The sequence below is a fragment of the Dromaius novaehollandiae genome, chromosome 11 (assembly GCF_036370855.1).
Source record: "Dromaius novaehollandiae isolate bDroNov1 chromosome 11, bDroNov1.hap1, whole genome shotgun sequence".
In the NCBI taxonomy this organism is placed as follows: Eukaryota; Metazoa; Chordata; class Aves; order Casuariiformes; family Dromaiidae; genus Dromaius; species Dromaius novaehollandiae.
Genome location: NC_088108.1, coordinates 3,402,144 through 3,416,367, shown reverse-complemented (window position 1 = coordinate 3,416,367; position 14,224 = coordinate 3,402,144). Strand labels below are relative to the sequence as shown.

General features: G+C 47.1%; 2 protein-coding genes across 7 annotated transcripts; one reads left to right on the top strand and one right to left on the bottom strand.

Moving 5' to 3' along the window:
* The first annotated feature begins 1,607 nt into the window (after positions 1-1,607).
* On the top strand, positions 1,608-6,246 carry LOC112982582 (glutamine amidotransferase-like class 1 domain-containing protein 3, mitochondrial). The gene is made up of 4 exons (XM_026099080.2): positions 1,608-1,762; positions 3,599-3,770; positions 4,658-4,859; positions 5,516-6,246. The coding sequence occupies exons 1-4, from the start codon at positions 1,655-1,657 to the stop codon at positions 5,706-5,708; spliced, it is 675 nt and encodes a 224-aa protein (XP_025954865.2). The 5' UTR covers positions 1,608-1,654; the 3' UTR covers positions 5,709-6,246.
* Positions 6,247-7,293: 1,047 nt separating this feature from the next.
* LOC112983246 (centrin-2-like) lies at positions 7,294-14,200 on the bottom strand. 6 transcript variants are annotated; one of them, XM_064518061.1, is made up of 4 exons: positions 12,869-14,200; positions 9,600-9,728; positions 8,884-9,021; positions 7,294-8,584 (listed from the first exon to the last, which is right to left on the bottom strand). In XM_064518061.1, exons 2-4 carry the CDS (start codon positions 9,684-9,686, stop codon positions 8,498-8,500), a joined length of 312 nt encoding a protein of 103 aa, XP_064374131.1. In that variant the 5' UTR covers positions 9,687-9,728; positions 12,869-14,200; the 3' UTR covers positions 7,294-8,497. The 6 variants fall into 6 exon arrangements, with proteins under 6 accessions (XP_064374131.1, XP_064374128.1, XP_025956026.1 ...); XM_064518058.1 differs by lacking the exon at positions 12,869-14,200 and adding an exon at positions 12,395-12,849; XM_026100241.2 differs by lacking the exon at positions 12,869-14,200 and adding an exon at positions 12,027-12,338.
* Positions 14,201-14,224: the final 24 nt, after the last annotated feature.

Sequence of the window (14,224 nt, the reverse complement as noted above, 5' to 3'; positions counted from 1 at the left end):
GTCTATTGCAGGTAGATCTTTAGGTTCCATATGTCTACTGAGATAGATGGGTCTTGTCATATGAGGAAACGAGCACCAGAACAAGGCTGTTTTGTTACACCTGACCAATTATTTCAGTAAGGTGAACTTGCTTAGTCAGTTTGCAACATGCAGAGCTAGACAATGTGCTTTGCCATGAGCAGTAAGTTTGTTTAAATCAGTAGCCTTAGGCTGCCTTTGTCTCATCACTAATGGGGCTGCTCTCCAACCAGTTGAAGGAAGAAGGAATTATCTGTTCAAGCAGCAGCATGATTCAGCTGTTTTTTTGTATAAGAGGAAATGATAAATTTCTGAATCACACTTACAATACCTTAGATAACAAACCAAACAGCAGGGAAAACACTTTTGGAGTTTTCCATCTATGTCTCAGAGTTTAACTCCTTTTCTGGAAAATAAAAGCAACTGAATGGAACAGCCTGCATTAGATTAGCTGGACTTCACCAAATCCCTTCTCCACCGATCACACATGAGTTTTTTGTTTCTGTTTGTAAAGACAACAGCTAGGAGTATGTAGTGCCTTATATCACTAATTTTAAGAGATGCTTGTAATAAATGAAGACAAGTGCTTTAGCAGTGAATATGCTCCTCATGCCTGCTATGGATAAAGAGCTTGCAAAAATATTATTTCATTATACACTGAATACACTTCATGCCTTTTCCAAATACAATAGAGACCCAAAGAAAATTTCTTATAAATAAGCCCTGAAAAACATTTTCCAGACATGTTGCATGAGGTCTGTTCTTCTCCGAAGAACAGCAAGGTAGACTTAGCAAGCCAGGATTATTTCAACGGTGCAAAGCTGAAGTAAAAAGAGGTTCATAATCTTCTCAGCTGAGAACACTCCAAGGACAGGGAAGAAGAGGTCTCCACATGAGCAAGGGAGTCCCCTCCTCACATGCTGGGAACCTTGCTGCCAGGTGCCCCTTAGGAGGTCAGAGGTCTGCCAGTTTCTCTCCTTACCATGCTACCACTTTCCTGACAACTGGTGTTGTTACCTTCTTGGAGAGCTGATGCTGTTGATAGAGTCTCAAGTTATTCACTTCTAATCCCGGGGCCCAAAGGCCAGGAAACAACTGCAATTGGGTGAAAACTACTCTTCAGAGACAGGGTGCGAGGGTGAGAACATTTAAGGTCCGAAATGGGAAATTTGGTATTAAGAGAGGCTGCCCGTGCAGTGTACGGTTTGGAAAATGGGGCACAGAGAGGAAATTCACTAGCCTGAATGCTTTGTCTGGGCTGGCTGCCTTCGATGCCATCACATGCACAAAGATTTTGGTGCGTTATTCTGAAATAGAATGGAAAATTGACAGCTGAGAAGAAGGAAAAACACAGCTGCTCTGTTGAAGAGGTCATGTCAGCTGGGAATACTTTGTGGACAACGTGCTGCAAAGAAGGTCTGCAAGGGAGCTTTCAGTTTAGGAAACAAATAATATTTACATGCCCTGCCTGTGGCACTGGAAACAAAACCTTCCTGCCAGTAAGAAATTCAGCCCAGCCGTCCTGGCCCCACCTGTGTCTGGGGGAGGGATCGTGCTATAAAAGGCTCCAGGCAGTGAACAGAGATGCACAGCAATTTGGGGCTCTCCAGGGGATCCTCTCACTCTGGTGGTGACCATGGGAAAGAAAGTGGCTGTTGTGCTGGCTGGCTGCGGGGTGTACGATGGGAGTGAGATCCATGAGTCTTCTGCTGTGCTGGTGCATCTCAGCAGGGAGGGGGCACAGGTAAGAGGCACCATGGCAGGCTGCTGCCCCATCTGTGGCTCCTTTTGCCCTGCTCTGCTTTTCACTCTCTCTTTCTCTCTCTTGCAGAAGGTACTCTGCTCTAAGGAGCTTTGCAGCTTGCTGGACAAATTACAAGCTCCCCATTGCTGCTGGACTTATTGCAGAGCATAAGCAAAGTGAAGGGCACAGTGCAGGAGCTGTTGCAGCGAGCGTGGAGAACTCCCTGGTCTTTGCTTTGCTCTCACAGCTTTGCCCCACAAAGGGATTGGCTGGGTGCTCCGTGTTGACTGTATCCAAGCTCTGAAGCAAACTTTCCTAAATGCATTCTCTATTCTTTTTGGCTGGCACTTCCTCTTTTCCGCTCTGGTATTTCTGTTTAAAAAGCTATTACTGTTTCTGGCTTTTTGAAATGCATCTTTTTAAAACCTAGATGGCTAAAATAGAAGATGGATGAGTTCTTGTGAGTTAAACTGCAATAGGGTTAAAGGCAACCCTCAAGCAGCTGCTCAGTGTGCAATTAATCACTATAACCACTCTGCAAGAGTGGAAGGGGAAGGAGAGAAGCCATGTGTAATGTTATCCTGAGCTCTGAGCCACCCACAAATCTGGGCCAGAGACCTTCTCCTGGAAATCAGCATTGGTCCACTGATTACAAAGGTGCAATAGTGATTTACATGCTCTGCAGAGCCAGCTGACCCGATTCCAAAGTCTTTGGAGTGTGTATTCTCAGTTTGGGTTAAAGGGGAGATGTGCCCAACCCTCCTCCACTGTCTGTATTTTTGTCTCTTTTTTCTTTCTCCTGGAGCTTCTGCAATTGTTCCCCTCCTGCCTTACTTCAAATTGGCAGCCTCATCCCTTGATTGGAGGGGACCTCTAGCGGAGGAAACTCAGGTGTCTCCTCCCCCTGCCCCTCTTTTGCTTTTGGCAAATAGGATGGAGAGAAGAAAAAAAGCTTGCACAATTGCAAAATCCATCAGTCATCCGTGTATTTGCCACTCCCCACCCTTAATTTCTGCATGCCAGCTTAAACCAGGCCTGAAGGCAGGGGAAGCACTTTCAAGGCAATGAAATCCACTGGGCTTTGGGAAGGCAGCGGTGGAGGGAAGAAACTCGCATTCCTGCCTTGGAGGGAGGCACAGGGCTGGGCAGCAGCTTGCTGGGCCATCGGCAGCTACAGGCTGAGCGGCCAATCAGCAGGTGTGGACTGACCAATCAGTCAGCACCCGCATGGTGACTGGCCAATCAGCAGGCACAAACTGACTGGCCAATCAGCAGGCACAAACTGACCGGCCAATCAGCAGGCATGAAAAGACTGGCCAGGCAGCCGGCAAGTCTCCTGAGGTGCAGCGCCCAGCTAGGCACAGGGCCGTGCTGCCCTTTGCTTGGGGGTAGCTAGGGCGGGGCTGGGGCTGTCACAGTGAAGGTGGCTGTTTGGGACATGGATGGCAATTGCTAGGAAATGAGCTTCATGCTCTTGGAACACCTTATTTTCCCAGGAGGGGAAGGAGTGGCTTTCTCCTCTCCCCAAATTTACCCCCCCCCCCCCAAATGAGCAGTAGACTAGATTCTTCACTTTCACCTAATACCCTTGTCCCTGCAAGATAAGTGCAAGGGTTCCCTATGCAGAGGCCACCAAAGAACTTTTTTTCTCCTCCCAATGACAATAACCTTCCCCATGCCAATGTCAGATACAGGTGAGCCTGAGGGTCACTGTGTTCACCAGCAAAGTTCTTTCCTAATGAAGTAACTCGAGCACCTTCATTCACTATCTATGGCCTTGCAGCAGTGCCTAGGATACGTGCCCAAAGAATAACAGATCTTGCCCTCCCTCCCCAGGCAGAGGTTTACGCTCCTGATGTGGACCAGATGCATGTCGTGGACCATATAAAAGGACAGCCAACTCAGGAGAAGCGCAATGTGCTAGTTGAAAGTGCCAGAATAGCCAGAGGCAACATCAAGGATCTAGCTAAGCTGGATGTCACGGAACTGGATGCCCTAATCATACCAGGTAGGATGGCACTGGGCTCTGCAAGTTCAAGGTTTTAGGCTGGGTGATCTCCAGAATTCCCTTCGAACCCCAACTATTTGGTGATTTGGTGGGAGGGCTTAGAGTATGCCATGAGCCTTGAATGACATGGGCTTTGTGGCCCAGAGAAGAACTGAATAGAACTACTGGGGAAGAGGACAGTCTGGAGGAAGGAAGGGATTGGAAGGATGGCCATCTTCCATCTGTGCTGGTACTAGTGTGTTTGCTTGGACTTGTATTACAAGAGCACATGGCAATGCAGAAGCTTACTCCCAAGAGGAGAGGGTAGGTAACTGTTGATTGACTTCTTATCCTCTGTACCATGTACTTCGTTTGTCTCAGCTTGATGAAAGGACATACCTACACTATCCCTTCCTACACCAATATGCCTACCCCCTTATTAGGAGAAGCTAGGACAGAGGGGGGATGACTCAAAAGTGGAAAGTTTGATTGGTCTGGCAATTAGTCTTTGATGAAGGTATGGCCAAGTGACTTCAGTGTGGATGGACTACTCCTGGAGCAAGGATCAAATGACCAGAAAAATTCTGTAAGCAAGCTCCACCATAATTCTGCAGAGAAGAGCTCATGGGTGACACACAGGGTAATTAACAGAGCATTGATATCTCTCCAGTTGAATTCTGTTTAGAAGCAACAAAGGTGCTTTGGAGTCTCATCTCCCAACAGTCAGGAGCTGAAAAATATTCAGATGCTCACAAAAGTTTAGCTTGTATATTTTAGCTCTTCTGTCAACATTGGACAAATGCTTCCATCCACCAAATCCATTTTAGCAATCTACCGGGTCAAATCTGACATAAAAATTCTGCCTTTGAGTAATACTCTTCCTGCCTAATCCATTTCCCTTTCCTCAGGTGGCTTTGGAGTGGCTAAAAACCTGAGTACTTGGGCCACCCAAGGGAAGAACTGCATAGTCTCCAAAGAGGTGGAGGACATACTGAAGGCATTCCATGCTGCCAAAAAGCCCATTGGCTTGTGCTGCATTTCCCCAGTGCTGGCAGCCAAAATCTTCCCAGGCTGTGAGCTGACCGTGGGTCATGACACAGAATGTGAGAAGTAAGTAATCACAAAGTGCTGATACAAAATCACGTCTCAAACACTGCATGATCACATCCCTCCCCAGTGTATGCAACACCCTGTCTCATGCTTCTCTCAGTCCCAGGGTAGGAAAGACACCAGACCATTGTCTCATGAAGTTAAGCAGATGCTGGGCAGGATCATGGCTGCACAACACTTGGTAGTGTTATGAGAGCGAGGGGCTGAAACTGCCCTTAATCATTGATGAAAGCTGTGACTGAATTCTTCCAGTGGTAGGAAAGGAACTATGCAGGCGCTTGCCATTTAGCTGGGAAGTAAGGTCATTTGTAGAAAGCTGGTGAAGAAAGCCCAAATGCAAAGTCTGGAGTGGGACAGGGTTAAGTGGGGAATGTCTATAGTTTTGCATCAAGGTCTTATTTTGGCTTTACTCAGGATTTGTAGCTTACTGTAATCTGGAGGTTTTCCTGCTTAGTTCTATAGCCCCTGAGAAATTCCTCTGACAAAAAAAGATTTGGGTCCTATTGAGCTAGCTTTTTTGTAGGGATTAATTTCTCTGTAGCAACTTTGAAGCTGCTGCCATGAGGCACTCATGGGCTTTTCACTCGAGGCCTTTGTCAGATCTTTCTCTGCAATGACAGTTTCTCCACGCAGCGTTTACTCTCTTATTCTTGTAGATGGCCTTATGCAAAGACTGCTGAGACCATGAAGGAACTCGGTTGCAAGCATGTGAACAAACACGTCACTGAGATTCACGTGGACGTGAAGAACAAGCTGGTGACCACCAGTGCCTTCATGTGCAATGCCCCCATTCATGAGATCTATGACGGTGTTGGAAAAATGGTCAAAGAAGTGGTCAGACTTGCCTGAATGTCACAAAGCTGAAGGATCCAACTCCTCCGGAGCTCAGGCACTTAGCATAAGATAACATCCTTCCCCCTTTACACTCGCAAGTCAATAGGAAAACTGTTAGTCAAATGGAGTTCTTTCCCCCCACTGAACCATTGCTGGCTGCTGAGGAGGGAAAACACTGGAGCAATGTAGGCATTGCTATGCCTTGCCAAGGACACACTGCTCACTGTACTGACCATAAAATGGCACTAATGGGAGTGTTGGTGTGCATCGAGCTGACATGCAGATGCCAGGTCTCCACAGGGCTGAGATACAGCCATTGCCTCTGTGAGTAGTAGCGGAGTTGCCTAGGTCATTTCAGTCATAACTGGGCTGACCTGACATATGCATATCTTGTGTGAACAGGAATCTGCCCCTAAGATACTTTTCAAATCTGTCTTTGCTGGTTTAAAGCTCCCCATACAGTACCACTTCACAGAATGGATATATTAGTGACCAAAGGAAGGAACATGATTGTGCTACTGAATAAAAGTAGACACTTGCTATGTGTGCTGAATTCTCCTTGACTGAATGACCTGCTTTTATCTTTGCCCTGTACTCTGTATTAGGAGGTGCTCTTAGTACTACTGATTGGGCCATTAATGGGGAGAATGGTATGGGAAAAAGTTGCCAGTTATAAACTACACTTGTTTTGCTTGGATGCCTCAGAACTCAGACTTGGGCATAAATATGGCATCTATTAGTGGAAAAGGGGAAGCAGGTATTCTGGACTTTTTTTTTTTTTCTCCTCCATGCTGAAGTGAGTAACTAAACCACTATTAGCATTGAAGACTAATGAGGGTGGTTGAACACTGCAACAGGTTGGCCAGAGAGGTTGTGAAGTCTCCATCCTTGAAGATATTCAAAACCCAACTTGACACAGTCCTGGGCAATCCGCCCTAGCCCACCTTGCTTGAGCAGTGGGTTGGACCAGATAATCTCCAGAGGTCCCTTCCATCCTCAACTGCTCTGTGATTCTGTAATGGAAAGCAGTTACATTCTGTTCTTGTGTTAACAGAAGACTTGCTATGATAGCATGGAGTATTTAGGAGGTAGCTTTTCATACTAATCCTGAGCAGAAAGAGTCCAGGGGGATGTTTAGACATTCTAAAGAAAGTGGTGCAAGTTCCAGTCGCTTCATTTAGAAAAAAAAAACTGTGTGGAAGAAAATTCTGCATGGCAACAGGGCCAGACAAGATACCTCAACAAGATAGCTCAAACTTGAATGGCAAGCTGTACGCTGGTTTGGGTGATCAGCAATGCTTGGCAAACAAAGGCACTAAAAATAACCCAGTATCACAAACAGTTGTTCAGATAACAGGCCAGGCACAGACTTTTAAGGCTGGAAGGAACCATTTGTCTATGTAATCTGACCATTCTGCAGGAGCTGTAATGAGTACAGTAACTTATATTTGACTGAAACAAGCCTTCTAAGAGGATCCAGTCTTGACTTGAACACACTACTTATACCATTTGATAGCTCATTCTCACAGTTAATCAACATCATTTAGAATAAGCCATGTTTTATTTCTCTCCTATAGTTGAAGAATATACTTCCAGCACCTGGATATTGACAGGTTTATCTCCATTAGGTTGAAAAGCCATTTAGATGGTAGCTGGTATGTTCTCGTTATACAGGTTCTTATTATTCAAGTAGTATTATATAATCTTTACAGACTGAGCTGTTCAATTCTTTCAGTATAAGACATTTTCTTATAACTATCATCTGTCACTCTTGTCAGCAAACTCTTCAAGTTTTTAAATCCTTTCCAAACCACTGGCACATTTTTGCTCTCTTATCAACATGGCAAGATCCTTCAAGACTCTACCAAGGACCAAAGTGGGAAGGAATTTATCTACATGCTGCAAAGAGGGGCACACCGACATTTATGGGAAGGACAGAACAGCCCAGAGTAGTGTGAACCACCACTTTTACCCAGGTTTCTTGTGAAAATGGAGCTTATCCAATCACTCTTTTCTGTGGTACCTTTTTCCACTGGTTCCCCTAACAATCATTTTCAACCCATTGGCTGTCTTCCACAATGTTTTCAAAGGTGTACAAGCTTCTAAGATATAAAGCATCAGCCAGTCTTGGGAGAGCAGCTGCCAGGGAGAGGAGGGAAAGTGCTTACCAGCACAAAAATCCTGTTGACTGTTCTCTTGGTCCTTAGAGAATCCCTCTCAGAGAACTGCGGTGAGTAACCCAACCTCAGAACAACATCCAATTTGAACATGCATTTTGTTAGGCAGGAAGCACAAATGCGTGGTAGGTCTCATTACACCTCCTGGCCTCAGAGCTGCAGATTTTGCAACTGCATCCAATTCCTTCAACTGTCTTTTGCACAGATGCAGTTCAGGAAAGGTACAGAAGTTTCTGACAACAGTACTAACTTCTGAGAGTTATACTGGGTTTTCTGAGGGTAAAGAGCATTTTGACTAACTTATCAGATAGGCTGAAAAGCAACAGGATGTAATTACAATACAAGGGGGGGAATTCCAGGCACTAGCTGGAGAATTTGAACAAATTTCAGACTTCAGAACCAACCCACACAGACACAGAGCTAGTAACAACACTGTTTACTAGGATGTAGAAAACTGCTTGCAATAGTGGAGCACAAAAATTGACCCCAGAGGTAAAACATTAACAATATCATGCCTAGGAAAGGCAATAAACTGAGTAAAACCCACAAAAGCTAAGGAATTTGGAGAAAAGTGCCATTTCTACCTGTTGTTTACAGTGGAACAGGAGAAGAAAAAACATTATGTAGTTATGGGTCAGTAAGAGTCAGGATCCGCAGGAACTCCTGTTTATTCACTTGCCCATCTCCATCCAAATCTGCTTCGTCAATCATTTCCTGTGGGATAGCAAAGATTTGGAGACCAGATTAGGTGGGCTCTGAGAGGTGCCTGAACACCTCCAAAGGTCTCAGGCAAGGCTTCAATTTAATCCCAAGTGAGACAGAGACCTTGCATTAGACTTTAGCACTTGGACACATGATGGAGATTAGAGAAGAGGCAGGTTTATAAATCAGAGCAGCAGGGGTGAGTTGTCCCTTGCAAAGCAACACAGAGCTGTCCCCCTACTAACATTCCCTGCACTAAGGCACACCCCTGCTTCCCTGAGCGGAGCACAGGAGGACTGCACTTCACAAACCTGCAGCTCCTCATCCATGATGTCCTCCCCAACTTCAACAGCCACTAGCTTGAGTTTCTCAAAGGAGATCTTGCCGGTGCCATCATGATCAAACAGCTTGAAAGCTTTCAGGAGCTCCTCTTTCGAACACGGTTCCGCCTTAGCAAGGAAACGAAAAATGCCACCATGCAAGCATGACATCACACTGCTCTACAATCCCTAGTCAAGCACTTTAGCCAGCAAACATTTGGAATCAAATCCAAGACATCATTATGGGGAAAGCATGGCCATAGCAGAGAGTTATTTACCACTGCTATTTCACATTTGCTTTTTTTTTTCCATGTTACTACATATTAAAGGAAAAACTCCAAGCAAAGTTGTTTGAACAGCATGGGAACTTGGCTGGGAGATCCTGACCATGCTTTGTCAGGAAGAGGGGGATTAGCAGAACTACCGGAGGAGGAAGCAGTTGCCAAAATGATCCAGAACGGGGAAGAGCTGTCTGCTGAAATGCAGCTGTTCTCTAGCTGAGCTAGCCATCCCGTTCCCTGTATAGTCCAAGTAAAGAGACAAGAGGGCTAAGCATCCTAGGGTAGATATCTCAAATAGCTCGGATGACACTGAAAAACTGTTTCTCCCCTGCAGGGAGCCAGAGTGACCTGATCTATTGTGGGTACCTGCACTGTACAGTTAGGCAAGGGGAATCTCAGTCTTTGTGACCAGACAGGTTCACATACCATTTTCTGAGTCATCACCTGCAGAAATGACTCAAAGTTTATCTTCCCTGACCCATCCTCATCAACTTTGGAGATAATTTTCTTCATCTCTTCTTTCCTGAGTTCACAGCCCAGAGCTGTTATGGGTATCTGCCAAAAGAGAAAACAAACTAGCATCTATCTTCAAATCATACAGAAGCAAAGAGGGGAAGATGTCTGAAACAACCAGGTACGTGAAAGTGGAGGGGGCGGGGGAGCACTAGAACTCTTTGCTACATTGGAAACTACATGCAAAGATAACATGACAAACAGCCTGTCAACATACAGGTAATGGAGCAGGGCTGACTCTGCAGTGAATCTGGTCCCACGCTAACAGGCTACGCAGGTCCATGAGACTATCCTTGATGACCAAACCTGCTTAAGAAGTTTCAAACCCCACAGTCCCGTTCCAGATATTCATTTTTGCCCTTATATTGCAGTTTAGTACCCCAAACACTTTTTTTACGAGGCCACAGAGTAAAAGATGTTGCTGAAATTAGACTACTAAAAATAACACTGCTTGGAACGTGAAGGCTATCTCAGCTCATTTTAGAGATTCAGGTTGCTACTTTTCAAGACACATCTTTAGCAGCAATACCTGTGTGCTGCGTGACCACCCTTTACTATCCCCATCTGCTCCTTCTTACTCCCCTGCTGGAATGCACTGCACCTCCCCTCTGAAAGTTTAAAAAATATTTATTTATTTTAAAAAATATATGTATTTTTTACTGGGGTTATTTTTAACCCAGACCACTCTCCCCATGCAGTTTCCTCTGTGCTTCCACAGTTAGCTAATTGGGGGGGGGGGGGTGGCGCAGCAGCGGAAAAAAAAGGATAGGATCTGTACTAACTGATATGGCATCTCAGTGCAGACGAGAGCTGACTCAACTCCCTTCTCCTTGTGAAGGGGAAGGAATTGTGCAGATGACTGAGCAGAGGAAGACAGAAGGGGTTTATAAAACACAGACTAAGCTACTCATCCACCACTGTGTCTCCATAGAACAGGGTTCTGTAGTTGTCTAACTTCAGTAGCATGAGATTGTAGAAAGTTCAGGGAAGAACTGCAGGCAAGGGCCGACGACATGGAAGGCTTCAGTCCCTCCAAAGAAAACCTGGCTAAAAAGTTGGCACCATCCCTACATCACTGGCTGCATAACGACTTGGAATTCAGGCAGCAAAGTCTGTTAGCACAGAAAGTGGTCTGAAAATAATGGATGGCAAAGACTTAACTGCTTTCTAACAACAATATAGCAGCATTTATCAGGTGCCTGTAAATGATTAGCCGTATCTGCAACAGTTATGCTTGCTGCCTGTCGTTCGTGTTTGACGACAGTAACTCAAGTTCCAAGGGCAACTACGGCCACAAAGCAACGGTGGTGGTTCTCCCAGCCGGAGGGGATCCACGACTCTGGCCGGCGTTACTCATGCCGCACAAACCATCCCCAGCAGGCTGAACGGCACACTTCGAGCACCGCCGCGGCAGGAAAGCAGGGGACCTCTAGGTCTCTAGCTGAGACCTTGCTCAAGGACCTGGTCCTTGCTCCTGACCAGATTTTCTTCTCCAAGAGAGGCGTGTGGCAGGAGCAAGGCAGCTGTGTGGGGCTCCATGGTGGGATGGAGCGAAGAGTTGCTGCCCCTCCGACACCGTCGGTTTTACTTCTGCCGCCCGGCAGTGCTGCTCCGCGAACACACTGCGTATTCACGGGTTCTTGCCTTCAGGTCCTTGACGTCCATTTGTCCCGAGCCATCGGGGTCGAGCAAGTCGAAGGCTTCTCGCAGCTGCTGCTTCTGCCCTTCGCTGAGGGGGGTGGCGAGGGGGGGTCTCTCCCCCCGCGCCCGCCCCCCCGCGGCAGCATCCGCGCCCCCGACGCCTTCCGCGGAGCCGCGGCGCTGCGGGACGAACGGCCGCGGGCTCGCACGGGAGGGCAGGGCAGGGCCGCGCCGCGCCCGGCGCCTCCTCCCGCCGCCCCTCCCGGCCGCCCGCCCCGCTCCCCTCAGAGACGCCTCGGGCGGGGCGGGCCAGGCCCGGCTCCCCCGGCGCCGCGGGGCCGCCCCCAGGCCCGGGCCGGGGCAGGGGAGGAGGGGGCAGGCGACGCCCCACCGCGGCTCTCACCATCCCGCCGCCGGCCGCTGCCCCGCCGCGCCACGGCAGCCAGGCCCCTCATTGGCTAGCGCTCCTGCTCCTCAGGAGGAAGCCGCGGGCCGATTGGCCGAGACGCTCGCTCGCTCCCTCCCCCCGCCACGGCAGCCGTTGCTGCCCTGCGGGCAGGGCATTACTGCGCCATGGCGGGCGCCTGAGGGCGGTCGGGGCTCGCGGTGCTGCGCGCAGCTACCGGCCTCGGGCGGCCCCGGCAGCCGCCTCCCCGCGTCCTGACCGTCCCGATCCTCCCTGCTCCCCGGGCCCTTCACCTTCGTGGGCCCCCTGCTACTCTCCGAGACCACCACCACTTTTCGGGAACGCTTCCTTTCGGCACCACCTCTTCTTTCCAGAGCCTGAAACCCGACTTGTGCCCATCTAAATTGTCTCTGTGCAGAAGCGCAACGTGCGACCGGCTTCCTCAGCACTGCTTCCGTCTTACACTTCCAATTACTGGGGAGTTTGGGACGTGACACTTCTCTTTAATCCCGCTATTGCCAGCATTTACTGGCTGCAACTAGCATGTTTGTGCTTGAGGGTTCAATTTCAGACATTCGCTCCTCACACGTATCTGCCACCTGTTAACGTTTGCAATAAGCTATTTTTTTCCACCTATAACAGCTTTGTGCCTGTCACTTACTTTTTCTGTGCAGAGACAGTGGTGAAGGTGCTGGTTTTTAATTGAGACTAGCACTCCCGGCTTCACGTGCCGCACTGTCTGAGCATACGAGCACAGATACGAGGCAGGAGCCCAGCTGCTTTGCACACCTCGGGCCAATTGCAAACACCTTTGAGAAGGGAGTAAGAGACACATAATACTGCAACGAATATGAAACTAGGTAGTCCATCAGCCAAGAGACAGTGTTAGTCTCCCAGGAATAGGCTTTCACTGAAGCTTACTACTTTTGAAATAAACAGAAGCCTTGCAAGTCCTCCAGCCTTGGAAAAAAATACAAGCAGAGCTTGCACGCTACCAGAGAACTGAAGCATTAGCCAAAGCCCCCCACATGCAGGCTTTACCAGCTGCGTGCCTTTGCTCAGAAGCGTTCAGCTCCACACCCCACCCGTTGTCATTTGGTTCTTGTGTGCAAGCAGAGCACTGAGCAACTCTCACCAAACTTCATGCTTCAGCCAGCAAAACTTCTGTACCGTTCAGTTGCTTCTTCCATAAACAGCACTGAATGTCAGGCAGAGAGGGGACATAATACACATCCAGATCTGTTTGCCTTATCCCAAGTTGCAGGACTGTGAATCCTGCAACTCTGTTGGAAAAAAAAAATAGTGCTCCTTAGGATTCATGTGATAAATTATTTTAGAACAGATTAGGAATAAACTTCTAGAATGGGGCCAGAGAAAGATGGAGTGATGCACAAAGTTCCCTGCATGGTTGCCAGTAACTAACTCAGTTTAAGATCCATACATCATTATCCTACATTTGGAATTTCTGATGAGGCCTTCAAAATTAAAATACCAACTACCCTGCCTGGTTATCTGAAAATATTGCAGCAAGCTGAATATTATTTCTGAGAGAGTGAGTGATCCACATCATGCATGTTTTGAACAGAAACATTAGAGGTTGACCGTCACTGATGAACTTCTGCACAGTGTTAGGTAAAATGAAGTTTAAGATGAAGACCAGGAAACAGATTTCTGCACAGCAGAATTTATCAAAACCGTGAACCACACAGCATCAGCAGAAGACTTATCACCATTGAAGACTGAGGTAGACTGGACAAAGGAGTAGAGAATGTACAGAAAGCAACAACTGTACATTAACTTTTAAATTAAGGAAATAGGAGCCTTTTATGTGCAATTTATCATTTACTATTTCTCTACATGGCTTGTGCTAAAATTAGAAATCTGTTTTTACTTTTGAAATAGTTTTCTGTAACATTGGTATTTTACCACATGGGGGCATAACACATTGCAAGAATCTTTTCTACCCCACAGTAGTTCTTCTGATTTACACACAATGCCAACACACACAAGGGATTTCTTTTTTAATATGAGAAAAGGGCTTTAACTGAATTTGGCCTGTACCACTGCAGTATTCACTTGTTATTTACTTTGATGTTTAGTTTAGTCTTATACTTTTCCCACGTTCATGAGTAGTGGGGGTAAGCTGAATGCTTGGTGGCTGCACTGGGAAAAAGGCAGATACTAACTCTGAAAAGCAAAGGAATAGATTAGATTTGAGTCAGGGAGAGGCTACAGTTTCTGGAAAGAAGATTCCCTTTCCTTTGCCTGAGAGTAGAGAGGGGGGAATCTAGTGGGATTACTGAAACAAACAGAAGTAGCAGAAAGACATGGGAGTTTGTTTCCTTCCAACACAAGGGAAGGGCCACCCCTCAATTACACACTTACCTCAGATAGATGCCACTTCAAAGACAGAATATACTGTACCTGCTGCTTCTGTAGTGAACCATTTCATAACTAGAACCCTTCTGAAGACTACTTAAAAGTTGAAACT

Excerpts from the sequence above, each read along its gene's own strand:
- LOC112982582 (XM_026099080.2), top strand. The coding sequence starts at position 1,655 with ATGGGAAAGAAAGTGGCTGTTGTGCTGGCTGGCTGCGGGGTGTACGAT. Across the intron at positions 1,763-3,598 it reads TCAGCAGGGAGGGGGCACAG|GCAGAGGTTTACGCTCCTGA; the intron begins GTAAGAGGCACC and ends CTCCCTCCCCAG. Across the intron at positions 3,771-4,657 it reads GGATGCCCTAATCATACCAG|GTGGCTTTGGAGTGGCTAAA; the intron begins GTAGGATGGCAC and ends CCCTTTCCTCAG.
- LOC112983246 (XM_064518058.1), bottom strand. The coding sequence starts at position 12,568 with ATGTGTCTCTTACTCCCTTCTCAAAGGTGTTTGCAATTGGCCCGAGGT. Across the intron at positions 9,729-12,394 it reads ACTGTCTCTGCACAGAAAAA|ATACCCATAACAGCTCTGGG; the intron begins GTAAGTGACAGG and ends CTCTTTTGGCAG. Across the intron at positions 8,585-8,883 it reads TCATGGATGAGGAGCTGCAG|GAAATGATTGACGAAGCAGA; the intron begins GTTTGTGAAGTG and ends GCTATCCCACAG.